Here is a 17,166-nt window from a genome sequence, read left to right on the forward strand (position 1 = left end):
TGTCTTTCTTCCATTGGTCATTCTTTCCTGCTTTGTCAAAGATGAGTTGACCATAGAGTTGAGGGTCCATTTCTGGGCTCTCTATTCTGTTCCATTGATCTATGTGTCTGTTTTTGTGCCAGTACCATACTGTCTTGATGATGACAGCTTTGTAATAGAGCTGGACGTCCGGAATTGTGATGCTGCCAGCTTTGCTTTTCTTTTTCAAGATTCCTCTGGCTATTCGGGGTCTCTTCTGGTTCCATACAAATTTTAGGATTATTTGTTCCATTTCTTTGAAAAAGGTGGATGGTATTTTGATGAGGATTGCATTGAATGTGTAGATTGCTCTAGGTAGCACTGACATCTTCACAATGTTTGTTCTTCCAATCCATGAGCATGGAACGTTTTTCCATTTCTTTGTGTCTTCTTCAATTTCTTTCACGAGTATTTTATAGTTTTCTGAGTACAGATCCTTTGCCTCTTTGGTTAAATTCATTCCTAGGTATCTTATGGTTTTGGGTGCAATTGTAAATGGGATCGACTCCTTGATTTGTCTCTCTTCTGTCTTGTTGTTGGTGTATAGGAATGCCACTAATTTCTGTGCATTGATTTTATATCCTGCTACTTTACTGAATTCCTGTATGAGTTCTAGCAGTTTTGGGGTGGAGTCTTTTGGGTTTTCCACATACACTATCATATCATCTGCAAAGAGTGAGAGTTTGACTTCCTCTTTGCCGATTTGGATGCCTTTGATTTCTTTTTGTTGTCTGATTGCTGTGGCTAGGACTTCTAATACTATGTTGAATAGCAGTGATGAGAGTGGACATCCCTGCCGCGTTCCTGACCTTAGGGGAAAAGCTCTCAGCTTTTCCCCATTGAGAATGATATTCGCTGTAGGTTTTTCATAGATGGCTTTTATGATATTGAGGTATGTACCCTCTATCCCTATACTCTGAAGAGTTTTGATCAAGAAAGGATGCTGTACTTTGTCACATGCTTTTTCTGCATCTATTGAGAGGATCATATGATTCTTGTTCTTTCGTTAATGTATTGTATCACGTTGATTGATTTGCAGATGTTGAACCAGCCTTGCAGCCCAGGGATAAATCCCACTTGGTCCTGGTGAATAATCCTTTTAATGTACTGTTGGATCCTATTGGCTAGTATTTTGGTGAGAATTTTTGCATCCATGTTCATCAAGGATATTGGTCTGTAATTCTCCTTTTTGATGGGGTCTTTGTCTGGTTTTGGGATCAAGGTAATGCTGGCCTCATAAAACGAGTTTGGAAGTTTTCCTTCCATTTCTATTTTTTGGAACAGTTTCAGGAGAATAGGTATTAATTCTTCCTTAAATGTCTGATAGAATTCCCCTGGGAAGCCATCTGGCCCTGGGCTTTTGTTTGTTGGGAGATTTTTGATGACTGCTTCAATTTCCTTCGTGGTTATAGGTCTGTTCAGGTTTTCTATTTCTTCCTGGTTCAATTTTGGTAGTTGATACATCTCTAGGAATGCACCCATTTCTTCTAGGTTATCTAATTTGCTGGCATAGAGTTGCTCATAATATGTTCTTAGAATTGTTTGTATTTCTTTGGTGTTGGTTGTGATCTCTCCTCTTTCATTCATGATTTTGTTGATTTGGGTCATTTCCCTTTTCTTTTTGATAAGTCTGGCCAGGGGTTTATCAATCCTGTTAATTCTTTCAAAGAACCAGCTCCTAGTTTCGTTGATCTGTTCTACTGTTCTTTTGGTTTCTAGTTCATTGATTTCTGCTCTGATCTTTATTATTTCTCTTCTCCTGCTGGTTTTAGGCTTTATTTGTTGTTCTTTCTCCAGCTCCTTTAGGTGTAGGGTTAGGTTGTGTATTTCAGACCTTTCTTGTTTCTTGAGAAAGGCTTGTATTGCTGTATACTTTCCTCTCAGGACTGCCTTTGCTGTATCCCAAAGATTTTGAACAGTTGTGTTTTCATTTTCATTGGTTTCCATGAATTTTTTTAATTCTTCTTTAATTTCCTGGTTGACCCATTCATTCTTTAGTAGGATGCTCTTTAGCCTCCATGTATTTGAGTTCTTTCCGACTTTCCTCTTGTGATTGAGTTCTAGTTTCAAAGCATTGTGGTCTGAAAATATGCAGGGAATAATCCCAATCTTTTGGTACTGGTTGAGACCTGATTTGTGACCTAGGATGTGATCTATTCTGGAGAATGTTCCATGGGCACTAGAGAAGAATGTGTATTCTGTTGCTTTGGGATGGAATGTTCTGAATATGTCTATAAAGTCCATTTGGTCCAGGGTGTCAGTTAAAGTCTTTATTTCCTTGTTGATCTTTTGCTTAGATGATCTGTCCATTTCAGTGAGGGGGGTGTTAAAGTCCCCCACTATTATTGGATTGCTGTCAATGTGTTTCTTTGCTTTTGTTATTAATTGCCTTATATAATTGGCTGCTCCCATGTTAGGGGCATAGATATTTACAATTGTTAGATCTTCTTGTTGGATAGACCCTTTAAGTAGAATATAGGTGTCCTTCTTCATCTCTTATTACAGTCTTTGTTTTAAAATCTAATTTGTCTGATATAAGGGTTGCCACCCCAGCTTTCTTTTGGTGTCCATTAGCATGGTAAATGGTTTTCCACCCCCTCACTTTCAATCTGGGGGTGTCTTTTGGTCTAAAACGAGTCTCTTGCAGACAGCATATGGATGGGTCTTGTTTTTTAATCCAATCTGATAGCCTGTGTCTTTTGATTGGGGCATTGAGCCCGTTTACATTCAGGGTAACTATTGAAAGGTATGAATTTAGTGCCATTGTATTGCATGTAAGGTGACTGTTACTGTATATTGTCTGTGCTCCTTTCTGATCTATGCTGCTTTTAGGCTCTCTTTTTGCTTAGAGGACCTCTTTCAATATTTCTTGTAGGGCTGGTTTTGTGTTTGCAAATTCCTTTAGTTTTTGTTTGTCCTGGAAGCTTTTTATCTCTCCTTCTATTTTCAATGATAGCCTAGCTGGATATAGTATTCTTGGCTGCATATTTTCCTCATTTAGTGCTCTGAAGATATCATACCAGTCCTTTCTGGCCTGCCAGGTCTCTGTGGATAGATCTCTTGCCAATCTAATGTTTCTACCGTGGTAGGATACATATCTCTTGTCCCGAGCTGCTTTCAGGATTTTCTCTTTGTCTCTGAGACTCATAAGTTTTATTATTAGATGTCGTGTTGTTGACCTATTTTTATTGATTTTGAGAGGGGTTCTCTGTGCCTCCTGGATTTTGATGCCTGTTTCCTTCCCCACATTAGGGAAGTTTTCTGCTTTTATGTGCTCCAATATACCTTCTGCCCCTCTCTCTCTTTCTTCTTCTTCTGGGATCCTAATTATTCTAATGTTGTTTCGTCTTATCGTATCACTCATCTCTCGAATTCTGCCCTTGTGATCCTGTAGTTGTTTATCTCTCTTTTTCTCAGCCTCTTTATTTTCCATCATTTGGTTTTCTATATTGCTGATTCTTTCTTCTGCCTCATTTATCCTAGCAGTTAGTGCCCCCATTTTTGATTGCACCGCATTAATAGCCTTTTTGATTTCGACTTGGTTAGATTTTAGTTCTTTTATTTCTCCCGAAGGGGTTTCTCTAATAACTTCCACACTTTTTTCAAGCCCAGCTAGTATCTTTAAAGTAATGATTCTGAACTCTAGGTCTGACATCGTACTAACGTCAGTATTGAGTAGGTCCCTGGCAGACGGTACTACCTCTTGTTCTTTTTGCTGAGGTGATTTTTTTCATCTTGTCATTTTGTCCAGAGGAGAACAGATGAATGAGAGAACAGAATGCTAACAGGTTAACAACGGCTCCAGCAAATATACTCTATACAAATCCGAAAAGACCTGAAATCAGGGGACAAGAAAGGGAAAGAAAGAAGAGAAAAAAAAAAGGAAAAAGAAAAAGATAAAAACAAACAAAAACAGAACAAAACAAAAGAAAAAAAGCAGAATATGATCAAATATGATCAGGCTAGTGCATAGATCAGTGCCACACACTAGGTTTTGGGCATATTTTGGTCTGTTAGAAGAAAGTGCCTGCTAAAATTTTAAAGGAAGAAAGACTTACATATGTACAAAATAAGGGTTGATACAATGAAGGGATGGCATATGACTGTAAAGATGAACATTTTAAAAGATTTTATAGAAGGAATTGATAAGAAGTTGTTTTTAAAACGAAAGAAGATTTAAAAAGAAAAAAAAAAAGGGAGAGAATGTGATCAGGCAGGAGACTAGAACAAAGCCATACACTAGTGATTTAGGGTACATTTTGATCTGTTAGAAGAAATTTTATCTCAAAACTTTAAAGAGAGAACAACTTATATATATATGCCAAAAATAAGGGTAACTACTATGAAGGGACAAAAATATGACTAAAAATGAAAAATAAAAAATTTTTTTTAAAAAAGGGATTGATAAGATGTTTGAAAGAGGGAAAAAGAAAAATTCAAAAAAATAGTTAAAAAAATTAAATTTGAAAAACTAATGGATTATGGTAAAAAAGCCATGAATTCTATGTGCAGTATTCCCCTAGCTTTGGAGTTCTCCCGTTCTCCTTGATCGGTAAACTTGGTCTTGGCTTGCTGGCTGTTCGTGCTGATCTTCTGGGGGAGGGGCCTGTTGCCGTGGTTCCCACAAGTCTTTGCCGGAGGCTTAATTGCCCCGCCCTTGTGTGTCCGGGCTAAGCAAGCTGCTTGGGTTTGCTCTCAGGAGCTTTTGTTCCCTGCAAGCTCTCGGTACAGCTTTGGAGGACCAGGGTGAAAATGGTGGCCTCCCAATCTCCGCCCAGAGGAGCTGAGAACTCGGGGCCCCGCTCCTCAGTGCGCCCCCAGAGAAAAGCAGTCACTCCTGTCTCCCTGGTCTCTGGCCGCACTCCATGCTCACCCGGCCTGTGATTGAGCGTTTCTATCTCTGGCATCCCACCCCGTGTGGAGTCTCCAAACCCAGCAGATCCCTGCGGTGCGCTCCCGCGCCACTCCTCCTGGGGGAGGAAGGGGAGTCTCCCCGGCTCTGCTGCTTGTTGGGTCCCTACTGGAGGGGCAGTAGCCCGACTGGGCCGCGGATCACATTGTGGCCACCCCGAGCTGAGAGCCTGCGCCTCGGCTCCGTCTCTGCAGCCGGCTTCCCCGCTCCGATACCTGGGAGCTCTGCCGCACTCAGGCACCCCCGGTCTTTCTGTGACCCCAAGGGTCCTGAGACCACACTGTCCTGCGAGGGTTCCACCCCCTGCTTAGCCACTGGAGCGACGTCCGTCCGCGGAGCCGGCTTCTAAAGTTCCGATGTTGTGCTCCGCGGCTCTATCACTTGCCAGAAGCGGCCGACGGAGGCCCCCTCCCCCACCGTCTATCCTCTTGAATATCGCCTCGGATTCACTTCTCCGCACGTCCTACCTTCCAGAAAGTGGTCGCTTTTCTGTTCAGAATGTTGTTACTCTTCTTATCTTCGATCTCCTGTTGAGTTCGTAGGTGTTCAGAATGGTTTGATCCCTATTCAGCTGAATTCCTGAGACCAGACGAAATCCAGGTCTCCTACTCCTCCGCCATCTTGCTGCGCACCCCCCCCCCCCCCCCCGCTCTAGGTAATCTTGACAGTACTAAGTCTTTTGATTCATGAACACAGAATATCTTTCCATTTATTTGTGACTTCTTAATTTCCTTTAGCAGTGTTTTGTAGTTTCAATGTACACATCTTTTGCCTACTTACTACTAGGTATTTTATTCTTTTTGGCGCTTTTTTTTTTTTTAAGATTTTATTTATTTAACAGAGCGAGCGAGAGAGGGAACAAACAAGCAGGACTAGTGTGAGAGGGAGAAGCAGGCTTCCCGCTGGGTAGGGAGCCTGACATGAGGCTCAGTCCCAGGACCCTGGGATCATGACCTGAGCCGAAGGTAGACGCTTAACGGCTGAGCCACCCAGGCGCCCCTTTTTTGGTTCTATTATACATGTAATTATTTTCTTAATTTCTTTTTCCCAGATTGTTCATTGTTAGCATATAGAAATGCGACTGGTTTTTCTGTGTTTGTTTTGTATCCTGCAACTTTGCCGAATTTGTTCATTCTAACATTTTATTTTTTTGTGTGGAATCTTGAGGGTGATGATTATCGAGTGGCACATGAATTTGTTGTTGTGGATCCTTCTGGTACTATATTGTTTTCTTAATGAGTAGATACTTAAAACAGTGGTCTGCGTTAATAAGACATTCGTATGTATGCATAATCATAACTGGATAATATATATGTATCATTTCTTCTTTTGACTTTTACTTTGACCTAAAAATATTATGTAATATTTCTGGCATGCAAGAAGATATAAAGGATAATACAAAACACATTTCTACCCATCTCCTGTCCCAGGAACAGCCCATTATAACATAGTTTAGAGTTTATGAATTTTTATGGATTTCTATCAGTAATGGGACAAGATTTTTTTTTTCTTAAGATTTTGTTTATTCATTTGAGAGAGAGAGCACAAGCAGGTGGGGCGGCAGAGGGAGAGGGAGAAGCAGGCTCTCCACTGAGCAGGGAACCTGATGGCAGGCTCAAACCCAGGACTGTGGGATCATGACCTGAGCTGAAGGCAGATGCTTAACCAACTGAGCCACCCAGGCACCCAGGACAAGAGTTTTTAAAAATATAGGTTACAACCCAGTAGAATGAAAATGGAATACATAGAACCTTTATATTCCTTCTGTTGTCAGTTTACTTTAGAATCCTGGGAATAATGTTTGTGGATTATGAGGCTCTTCCCACAGCAGAACTGGGATGTGACTAAGTTGTAACCTAGTCCCAATTCACTGATGGCCTTATTTCAGAACAAAGAAATACTACAGCCTGACCAAAATGAGCCAGTACTGGCCAGAGCCTTTGCCTCTCTATACAGGCAGTCTTGGAATCAAGGGAACTCTATCTCACTTCTCCAAAATTGAACTCCCTAGAAAGAGACCTTCCTTATTCAAAATTAGATGGGTCTTTTGCCTTGCCAAAAAAGGTTTAATAGTTAACTAGAATAAGGAAATGGAATTGTTTAAAGGCTTGTTAGGCTCCAAGAAGTATACTAGGCACTTCACAGACTTGCGCATCTGGTTTTAGAATAAGAGGCCAAATTTACCACACTTGAACAGGTGTGCAGGAGAGCACTAAGAGTAACTGGCACATCCTAACTACCCATAACAGTAGACTTAGATAGATCTTTGTCCAAGGAGGGATAGATGGGGAAAATGGAGACTATGAAAATATTCACACTAGGGGCTAGGCTCAGCTTCTCCCTCTCCCACTCCCCCTGCATGTGTTCCCTCTCTTGCTGTGTCTCTTTCTGTCAAATAAATAAATAAAATCTGAAAAAAGAAAAAAATATTCACACTAGAAAGGGGGATATTCCTGCTAAGTACTCAGGAAAATCTCAAATAAGAAATATGCCTTATTTTTGTGAAATAGAAATGTTTAAAGAAAACATTGACTTGGTTTTTATTTATTCTTATTCCACAAAGGACTTGAAGTGATTCAAGACATCCTTATACAAGAATAGGCCCAAGATGAGAGTAGTCGAAAACTAAGAATACAGTAGAAGGAAAGAAAAAAGAATTAAATTGAAATCACAGGAAGAAGAAGAAATCAGTGTGAGGGCACTCCATGAATATAGATAGAATTTTGTTTTTAAAGATTTTATTTATTTATTTGAGAGAGAGCACAGGTGGGCTGAGGGGCAGAGGAAGAGGGAGGGGGCCAAGCACATTACCCACAGAGCGCAGAGCCTGACTTGGTGCTCAATTCCAGGACCATAAGATCATACCAGAGCCGAAGTCAGACACTTAACCAACTGAGCCTCCCAGGTGCCCCAAATATAGATAGAATTTTATTTATTTTTTTAATTTTTTAAAAATATTTTGTTTATTTATTTGTCAGAGACAAAGAGCACAAGCAGGGGGAGCGACAGGCAGAGGGAGAAGCGGGCTCCCTGCTCGGCACTCGATCCCAGGACCTTGGGATCATGACCTGAGCTGAAGGCAGACACTTAACCGACTGAGCCACCCAGGCGTCCCTAGATAGAATTTTAAAAAGAAATGAAAAGTCTGACATAGAAGATTACAAATAGCTTATAAAGATACAGCCTTGAATGATAGGTTTTTTTGAAGAAGAAAACAGCAAATAGAAAGTATTAATAACAGGTATCAGAGAAAAAACTTCCTAGACCAGAAAAAAAATTAAGCTAAATAAATAAAAGAGGCTGATTTGAAGATACATCCTAATAACTGTTAAAATTTCAAGAACAAGTATAGACTTTTTCAAGCATTTAAAATAAGACAGGGAACAAAAATCAAGTTAACCTTAGATTTCTCCTCTGTAGATAATAGAGCACTGGGGCAAAGAATTTAATGCCTAAACAATATGTTCACATGTAAAAGGAGCATAAAGTTATGTTCAGACCTACAAGAATTTATAAAATAATCCTCCCAAGGATCTTTCCCAGATTTTTTTTTTTAAGAAGTTTTTAAAGATTATTTCTGGGTCAGAAAAGTGAATCAGAATTAAAATACAATAAGGAATTTGTGGTTTAAAAAAAGGGAATATGTAGCTGACACAGAGTCTCTAAGACTTTGTGAAATAAGGCAAATTGCAAAACAATACATATAATGTAACCATTTCTATGTTTAAAGGAAAACGAAGACATATCAGCAAATAATACATAAAAGCAGATTGTTGGCATTGTTTTTAAGTCTGGTGAAGAGTAATGGAAGCAAAGGGGAACTTGCCGCTTTTGTTTTTTATGCTTTTGTTTGTTTTGTGCTTTATGCTTTTGTGTTGATGTGTTATGTGATCTCTCTATAAAGACAGAGTTAAGGCTCCTGGGTGGCTCAGTTGGTTAAGCGACTGCCTTTGGCTCAGGTCATGATCCTGGAGTCCCGGGATCGAGTCCCACATCAGGCTCCCTGCTCAGCAGGGAGTCTGCTTCTCCCTCTGACCCTCTTCCCTCTCGTGCTCTCTATCTCTCATTCTAAAAAAGAAAAAAAAAAAAGACAGAGTTAATTATGATTCTGAAACCCAGATAAAGGTTAAAGAGTGTAGAAAGCAAGGATAACCACTAGTTTAATTATAAATAGAATATCTACTAATGTAATCTGTACAACAGAAAACAAAAATCAACTCTGAAAGGTCCAAAATCTTTTATTTAAAAGCAGCGGTAGGAGAACCCCACAGACCTGCTGCTTAAAAGAGAGACACTTGAGATAAAATTATACATTATTAAAAATAGATTATATAAGCCAATCAAAATTAAGAAAAAAAACCAAAAAGCAAAATTGCTAGTAATTTTAGAAACATTACTTTGGGAGAGAAAGCTGTTAACTTATTTATTTTAATGTAGCCTCCATGCCCAGACTGGAGCCCAGCACAGGACTTGAACTCAGGACCCTGGGATTAAGACCTGAGCTGAAATCAAGGGTTGGATGCTTAGCCGACTGAGTTACCCAGGTACCTCCATAATAAATTATTTTTTATAAAAAGTAGATTCAATAACCAAGAATAATATTTTTGTGATTCGTGAACCAAAAATAAATAGGAGAAATTGAGGCACATTTTTACTAGGGTATTTCAGAGTATTTGGACAATAATAGTATCAGTAATTCTATTTTCTACAAATACACCTATCAAATTTTCAATGTCAATAGAGCATTTACAAAATGTGCTATAATGTTACAAGAAAAACATAACCAAAAATTAAAGTCAAGCAGAAAATATTGACAAATAAGCTTTTACAAACTTAAAAATACTAAGATCCCGTGATCTCAAGATACTGAACCTTGGTTGTAAACTGCTAGTACCTCCCATTAAGGTCAGTTCCTAAGATACTGGAAAAGTGAGGGAAGGATACTTTTTTGGTTTGTTGGATTGGTAGGTAGCCTGTGGTAGAAGTTAACCCAGTAACTCTGTGGGAGACGAAAATAGGAAATGAATTGTTGGAATCCTGTTCTTGTTAACATGCTTACACCCTATCCCCTAATGTCATTGTCTTAAAAAATGCCTCACCCTACATTTAGCATAAATCAGATCTCTGTTCTAGCTGTCGTCTAGAATAAAATTCTGGGCCAGTCCTTGCTTAAATCTTACTTCTTTGCAGGAACTTGGAAAATCAGGTGGAGACTACTTTGTCCCTTCCTGTTCATACTCACTTGTCTGGTGAATTATAATTACAATCTAAGGAGTGTTCCCAAAAGAGAAGCTCTGAAAGTAAGGGAAAGTGTTACAAATGAGAACATGGAACAGAGACAACCATGCCGAAAATTTAGGTGTGAAACATACAATAAAGTGTAAAATATAATAGATGAGAAATAGTGGGAATGTTAGAGCTAGGGAGTGAATAAATAATTGGAAAGCCATATTTAGAAAATATCTTGAAAAAGGAAAGGACAAATAGGGAAAAAAATTTTAAGGCAGTATGAGAATGAAAATAGAAATGCTGACATTCCCTCCAAACAAGAGGGAAATTTGGAAAAGAGAGGACATATTTGAAAAAGTAATTGAGATCAGTTTGTTAACTGACCTCAGATTTTCTTTTTTAAGATTTATTTATTTGAGAGAGTGAGAATGAGAGAGAGAGAGAGTACATGAGGGGGGGAGGGTTAGGGGGAGAAGCAGGCTCCCCGCTGAGCAGGGAGCCTGATGCGGGACTCGATCCCGGGACTCCAGGATCATGACCTGAGCCGAAGGCAGTCACTTAACCAACTGAGCCACCCAGGCGCCCCTGACCTCAGATTTAAAGGGCTAGAGAGCACCCCAAAAAGAGAATAAGGAAAACCTCACTACACATACTAACCTGAAATTTAAGAATATGGAAGACCAAGAAATTCTAAAAGCCTGCAGAAAGAAAGAACAAGCAGTATATAAAAAGAACAAGGAAGAGCTTCACTTTTTTCGGCAGCAACACTGGGTACAAGATAATTATGGAATCACATTTTCACCCAAAGTTGATGGAAAAGAACTTAAAACTTAGAATTTTGTATCTAGCCAAACCATATTTGAAATAAGTGTACATAATAAAATATCCTCAGACATTAAAGTCCTCTGAAGATTTTTATTAAAAGGTGACATTGAAAACAGTTTTGAATGAAGTGCTTAACCAAAAAGGTAAAAATTAACCAAAAAGGTTAAAATTAAAAAACTAAGCTGCAAGAGATTTGTCGATTATTTACCTTGGTACAGTTGATAGTTATCTTTATTAAAAAATATATTGTAGCCATTGAGGTTTATCTGAGGCACGATTTTTGCTAATTGAAAAAATATATCCTTAATAACTGAAAGGTCTTGTTAATATCAACTTTGATGTGTTGGCAGAGGAAGGCAAGATCAGAGGGTATGAGAGCATATTAAAGTTCTTATTAGAAGATGATATCTTTGATGTAAAAAATTTAAAGAGAGCCTTAAAAATAAAGTGGGATAAACTGAAATGTAAGATTAAGATAGAAATAAGACCAAATACATCAATAAATATAATATATCTAAGTGAACCAAAACTCCAAAATTGAGTTTTGAAAACCAAAATTAAGAAAATTACTGATTAGAATAAAGAAATCTAGATACTTTCTAGAATACAAGACACACTTAAAGCATAGGAATACAGCAAGGTTGAAAACAATAGGATTTTAAAAAAAAAGAAATGCTAACCAAAATAAAATTGTTATTGCTACACTAATAAAAATAAGACAAATCATTATTAGGGATGATGAGGGTTGTAAATATAGATAGAAGATTTAGCATATCAAGAAGGTATAGCAATTTTTAACCTGCGTGAACCTGATAAAATATATGAAGCAAAAATTGGTTAGATTCAAATAAAGACTTCAATATCTGAATTGAGAAATTGTTAAAACTGCAGAGAAAATTTTTTTTAAAGATTCATTTATTTATTTTAGTGAGAAAGAGCATGAGTGGGAGGGGCAGAGTGAGAGAATCTCCGGCAGAATCTGGGCTGAGCATGGAGCCCCATTCAGGGCTCGATATCACAACCTTGATATCACAACCCAAGCCAAAACCAAGAGTCAGATGCTTAACTGACTGTGCTACCCAGGCACCCTAAAACGGCAGAAAAACTTAAAAATTATTTAAGCAGAGATTTCAATATAGAAATCAACAAGATCAAGTTGGTCTTAGTTAACATATCAGGTTCTTTGTTCAACAATTGGGAAATATTTTTTCAGGCACACATGGATATTTACAAAAAGTGATTTGTGTTAGGACATAAAGGTTCAGATAAAATTTAAATAGCTATTGTAAAGTGATCTCTAACTACAAGTAACTTAGAAGTTAGTAACAAAAAGAATTTTTTAACTACTACATACATATTTGGAAGTTAAAAATAACACTGAGTAACTTGAGTAAAAAAAAAAAACTATAATGGAAATCACAAATACTTGGAACAAAATGATAATGCTTACACACCAGAAACACATCAAAAATTCAAGAGAAAGTGTATTAGAAGAGAAAATCTTTTAAACAGTATACTAGGTGTCCATCTTAAGTTAGTAAAAGGAACAGTGGAATAAATTAGAAGAAATCATGAAAATAGGGCCACCAGTCATTAACATACAAAGACAAAAGTTGCCTGTTTTGAAATAAAAAAATACATCTCTAAAAAAGACTGGTCAAGAAGATAAAATTACGAGAGAAAAGGGCATAATTGCAGGTAGAGAGTAAATCATTAGTGAATATCTTATGCCAACAATTCTGAAAACTTAGGTGAAATGGAGAAATTACTGTAAAAATCATAACTTAAAGTAACGGACTTAGGGGCTTCTAGCTGGCTCAGTTGGTAGGTAGAGAATGTGACTCTTGATCTCAGGGTTGTAAGTTCGAGCTCCATGTTGGGTGTAGAGATTACTTAAAAAAAAAAAACCTAACTTAAAAAGAAACAAAAAGCTTGAGTAGTATTGTTACTGTTAAATGTAGATCTGGTTAGAAAGATTTCCCCACAGGACACCTGGATGGCTCAGTTGGTTAAGCGTCTGCCTTCGGCTCAGGTCATGATCCCAGGGTCCTGGGATTGAGTCCCATGTCAGGCTCCTTGCTCGGCAGGGAGCCTGCTTCTCCCCCTGCCTCCCACTCCCCCTCCTTGTGCTTTCTCTCCGACAAATAAATAAATAAAATACTTAAAAAAAAAGAAGAAAGATTTTCCCCACAAGGGAAGTAAAATGCCCAAGTAGTTTTACTGGCAATTTCTACCAAACTTTCATGGAATAAATTCCAAGTTTATTCACCTACCCAGGCAGTAAAAATACGGAGTAGCTCCCAATTCATTGTACAAGACCAATGTAAACTTGATATTAAAGCCAGGAGAATAAGGTTTATTCAGGAATATACACCCAAAAATTCTAAAGAAAATATTACCAATTAAAATTCAATAATACATAAAAAGGTAATAATATGGACCCCTGGGTGGCTCAGTCGGTTAAGCGTCTGCCTTTGGCTCAGGTCATGATCCTGGAGGCCCCCAGGATCAAGTTCCACATCTGGCTCTCTGCTCAGTGGGGAATCTGCTTCTCCCTTTGACCCTCCCCCCTCGTGCTTTCTGTCACTCTCTCAAATAAAATATTTTTTTTAAAAAAATAATATGACTAAGACATTTTTGCTAGGAAGTTAAGGAAATATTTTAAAATCCACAAGTATATCTTTTTTTTTTAAAGATTATTTATTTATTTGAGAGAGTGAGAGAGAGAGCATGAGAGGGGGAGGGTCAGAGGGAGAAGCAGACTCCCTGCCAATCAGGGAGCCCGATGTGGGACTCGATCCTGGGACTCCAGGATCCTCACCTGAGCGGAAAGGCAGTCGCTTAACCAACTGAGCCACCCAGGGGCCTGCCACAAGTATATCATTTTAATAATGAAAGAAAATATCTGGGGGGGAGCGCCTGGTTGGCTCAGTCTGTTAAGCATCCAACTCTTGATCTCAGCTCAGGGCTTGATCTCAACGGTCGTGAGTTCACGCCCCATGTTGGGCTCCATGCTGAGCATCAAGCCTACTTTATGAATAAAAAATAGGTGCACAAAAAGCATTTGACAAGATTTAACCCCAGTTCATCAAGGAATTGCCTCAGGAAATTTGTCTGAAGGAATTTCCAGCTGAGTATTTAAAAAAGAAAAAACACGTTGGGAAAGCTGGACAGCTACATGTAAAAGAATGAAACTGGACCACTTTCTTAAACCATACACAAAAATAAACTCAAATGGATTAAGGACCCAAATGTGAGATCTGAAACCATAAAAATCCTAAAAGAGTGCACCACACGTAGTAATTTCTCTGCCATCCACCACAGCAGCATTTTTCTAGATCTGTCTCCTCAAGCAAGGGAAACAAAAGCAAAAATAAACTATTGGGACTTCATCAAAATAAAAAGCGTCTGTACAGTGAAGGAGACAACAGAACTAAAAGACAGCCTACTGAATGGGAGAAGATATTTGCAAATGATGCACTTGATAAGGGTTAGTTTCCAAAATACATAAACAACCTAACACACAAAAAATAGATTCCAATTTAAAAATGGGCAGAAGACATGAACAGACATTTCTTCAAAGAAGACATACTACAGATGGCCAACAGACCTATGAAAACATACTCAGCATCACTTTCAACATCAGGGAAATGCAAATGAAAACTATAATGAGATATCACCTCACACCTATCAGAATGGCTAAAACCAAAAACATAAGAAACTACAAGTATTGGCAAGGTTGTGGAAAAAAAGGAACTGTCATGAACACTTGGTGGGAATGCAAACTGGTGCAGCCACTGTGGAAAACAGTATGCTCAGAAAATTAAAAATAGAACTTCCATATGATCCAGTAATTGCAGTACTGGTTATTTACCCAAAGATTATGAAAACACTAATTCAAATGGATGGGTGCACCCCTATGTTCATTGCAGCATTATTTATAATAGCCAAATTATGGAAGCAGTGCAAATGTCCATTTATAGATGAATGGATAAGGAAGATATGGTATATATACAATGGAATATAACTCAGCCATAAAAAAGAATGAAATCTTGCCATTTGCAACAACATGGAGCTAGAGAGTATAATGCTAAGCAAAATAAGTCAGAGAAGGACAAATAACATATTATTTCACTCAAATGTGAATGTAAAAAACAAAAAGACAAACTGAAAAAACAGACTTGAAACCAGATCTGGCTAAATCAGACGTAAGAAACATGACAGAGTTCTAAGGTGATTGAGTGCTATGTTGAGAATGTCTTGTAAGGAATTCAAAAGGGCCATTTGTTTTTCTTTTCCATTTTCATCCCTAAGATATTTTTAGAGCTAAAATTGTTCAGTTACTTACCTGGAGGTAATGCTCCTTTTGAAGTGGTTCTTTTAGGCTTAAAGAAATGTGATGGTTTTTATCTCTTTAAAACATGTAAGAATACGTTAGATACTAAGATTTCTTTCTTTTATATAAATATTTCCTTCTTTGATCAAAGCAATTGCTTGTAAACCAGGAGCTTTGCCATTGTTTCTGTTAAAAATAAAGGCAGAGAGTAGTATCAGGTATATTGCCATTGTAGCATTCTGTCAAACTATTTTTTAAATTATGTCCTGCAGTTATTCCATATAATAAAGTGTTTGTTGCTTAGCTTTTGCCTTTCAGGACAATTTGAGTAGAATTTATTCTTCTCTTTTTGTTAGAGCATACCAAATTCTCATAAAGTAAGAAGCAACAAATTTTTATGCTACTGTTTAATTTTTGTTTTGTTTTTTTGGTTTTTTTTTTTTAGAATTCAAGGACTTAACCTGAACACAATATTTTTCTTATTGAAACATCATAGACTGTGATAGGGCTTATAGCAGTAGAAATAGAAAAGACGGATATCCTAGAGAGATGTCATGATTCAAGAGAGAAAGCCTCTGGCTCTCTCTATCCTCCTGGTTCTTGGTCCAAAGGCAGTATTTGTTGTATTCTGAAGCCAAATGTAAAACAGTATTCATCTATTTTAAATTATCAGTAACTCCTTTCAAAGTTGAAACAAGACTGTATTAGGACAGACTTTTGAAAAATCTTATGATTATTTTAGGAAAATTTATTTTTCATTAGAAAATTACTTTTTTACATATAGTTATTCTGTGTTCTCTACTAGTATATGTTACAAATATGATTCTGAAAATTGGAATACATCGTGTTTAATTCTTGTATAACTCAGAATTGTTTGTTTACGATTGTTGTTCCCTTAGAGATAAATACCTTTCTGCTTAAATCTGTATAAATTTTTGGCAAGATTGATAAAGTGGTTAGGAAAAAAGAGCTGCACTTTAGCTAGTATTGCTGACTGTTGTTTAGGAAGCAGTACCACCGGAGCACCCTTTTAGTGCCATTAAACAAGAACAGCAGAGGAAATGGATTGAAGATTTGAACAGGCAAATAGAAGATGATCGGCAAAGAAAAATAGAGGAAAAAATTACATCTTCAAAGGTAACATGTGGGTGATAGAAAAGGAAGAAATAATTTGAGTCTTTAATCATAAACCTAAAAGTATCCTAGAACTATTTGACAAGACTACAGTATTCAAATTATTACACATTTGCTCTTGCAAACCTTTTATTGAATGCATTTAGTAAGTGCTTTTGCATAGTTTCTTAAAACTAGCTTTTTAGGAATTTCCTGATTCTTTGAATTTCTCATATTCTCTATGTTATCTAAGTATATATGGAATCAAATAATGTAACTCTGTTAATTTTTATGCTTATTCTGCTCTGTGGTGACTTTTAAAAATGGTGTTTGAATATCGTTTTAGGACTTTATACCTGAGGACAATTAGAAAAATTCTTAGTAATTCTTATTTATCATGATTAGGGTGAGGAACATGACAGATGGGCAATGCATTTTGATTCATTAAAGAACTATCCTGCTTCTCAGTCTCAACTGTCCTCTCGGTCAACACACAACCAACCAGAGTACTTCTGTGTCTCTCCGGACACTCAGGAACTGGCTGATATCAGCGGTGTTTATACACCTATGACTGGAAGTCAGGTTGAACCTTCAGAGGAGGAGCATATAGCAAAACCTGTTAGAGATAAGGCCATGGCAAACAGTCAGAAAACAAAGTAAGTTTATTTTTCAGTATTTATTATATGTGTAAGAAAGTCTATGTGCTTTATGAAAAGGACTGTCATTATATTTA

General features: G+C 37.6%; 1 protein-coding gene across 18 annotated transcripts in view; it reads left to right on the top strand.

The window, feature by feature from the left end:
• CCDC66 (coiled-coil domain containing 66) overlaps nt 1–17,166 on the top strand; it is an 80,665-nt gene that overhangs the window by 21,613 nt on the left and 41,886 nt on the right. For 16 of the 18 annotated variants that reach the window (XR_003518129.2, XM_027584662.2, XM_027584661.2 and 13 more), the window contains 2 exons: nt 16,326–16,457; nt 16,839–17,089. Coding sequence is in view for 17 of the 18 variants with exons in the window: in XM_027584662.2 (XP_027440463.2) it covers nt 16,326–16,457; nt 16,839–17,089 (383 nt within the window). In the remaining variant the exon portion in view is untranslated. The remainder of the gene's footprint in view (nt 1–16,325; nt 16,458–16,838; nt 17,090–17,166) is intronic. The other 2 variants (XM_027584663.2, XM_027584666.2) reach the window with 2 other exon arrangements.

The sequence above is a fragment of the Zalophus californianus genome, chromosome 1 (assembly GCF_009762305.2).
Source record: "Zalophus californianus isolate mZalCal1 chromosome 1, mZalCal1.pri.v2, whole genome shotgun sequence".
NCBI classification, from domain to species: Eukaryota; Metazoa; Chordata; class Mammalia; order Carnivora; family Otariidae; genus Zalophus; species Zalophus californianus.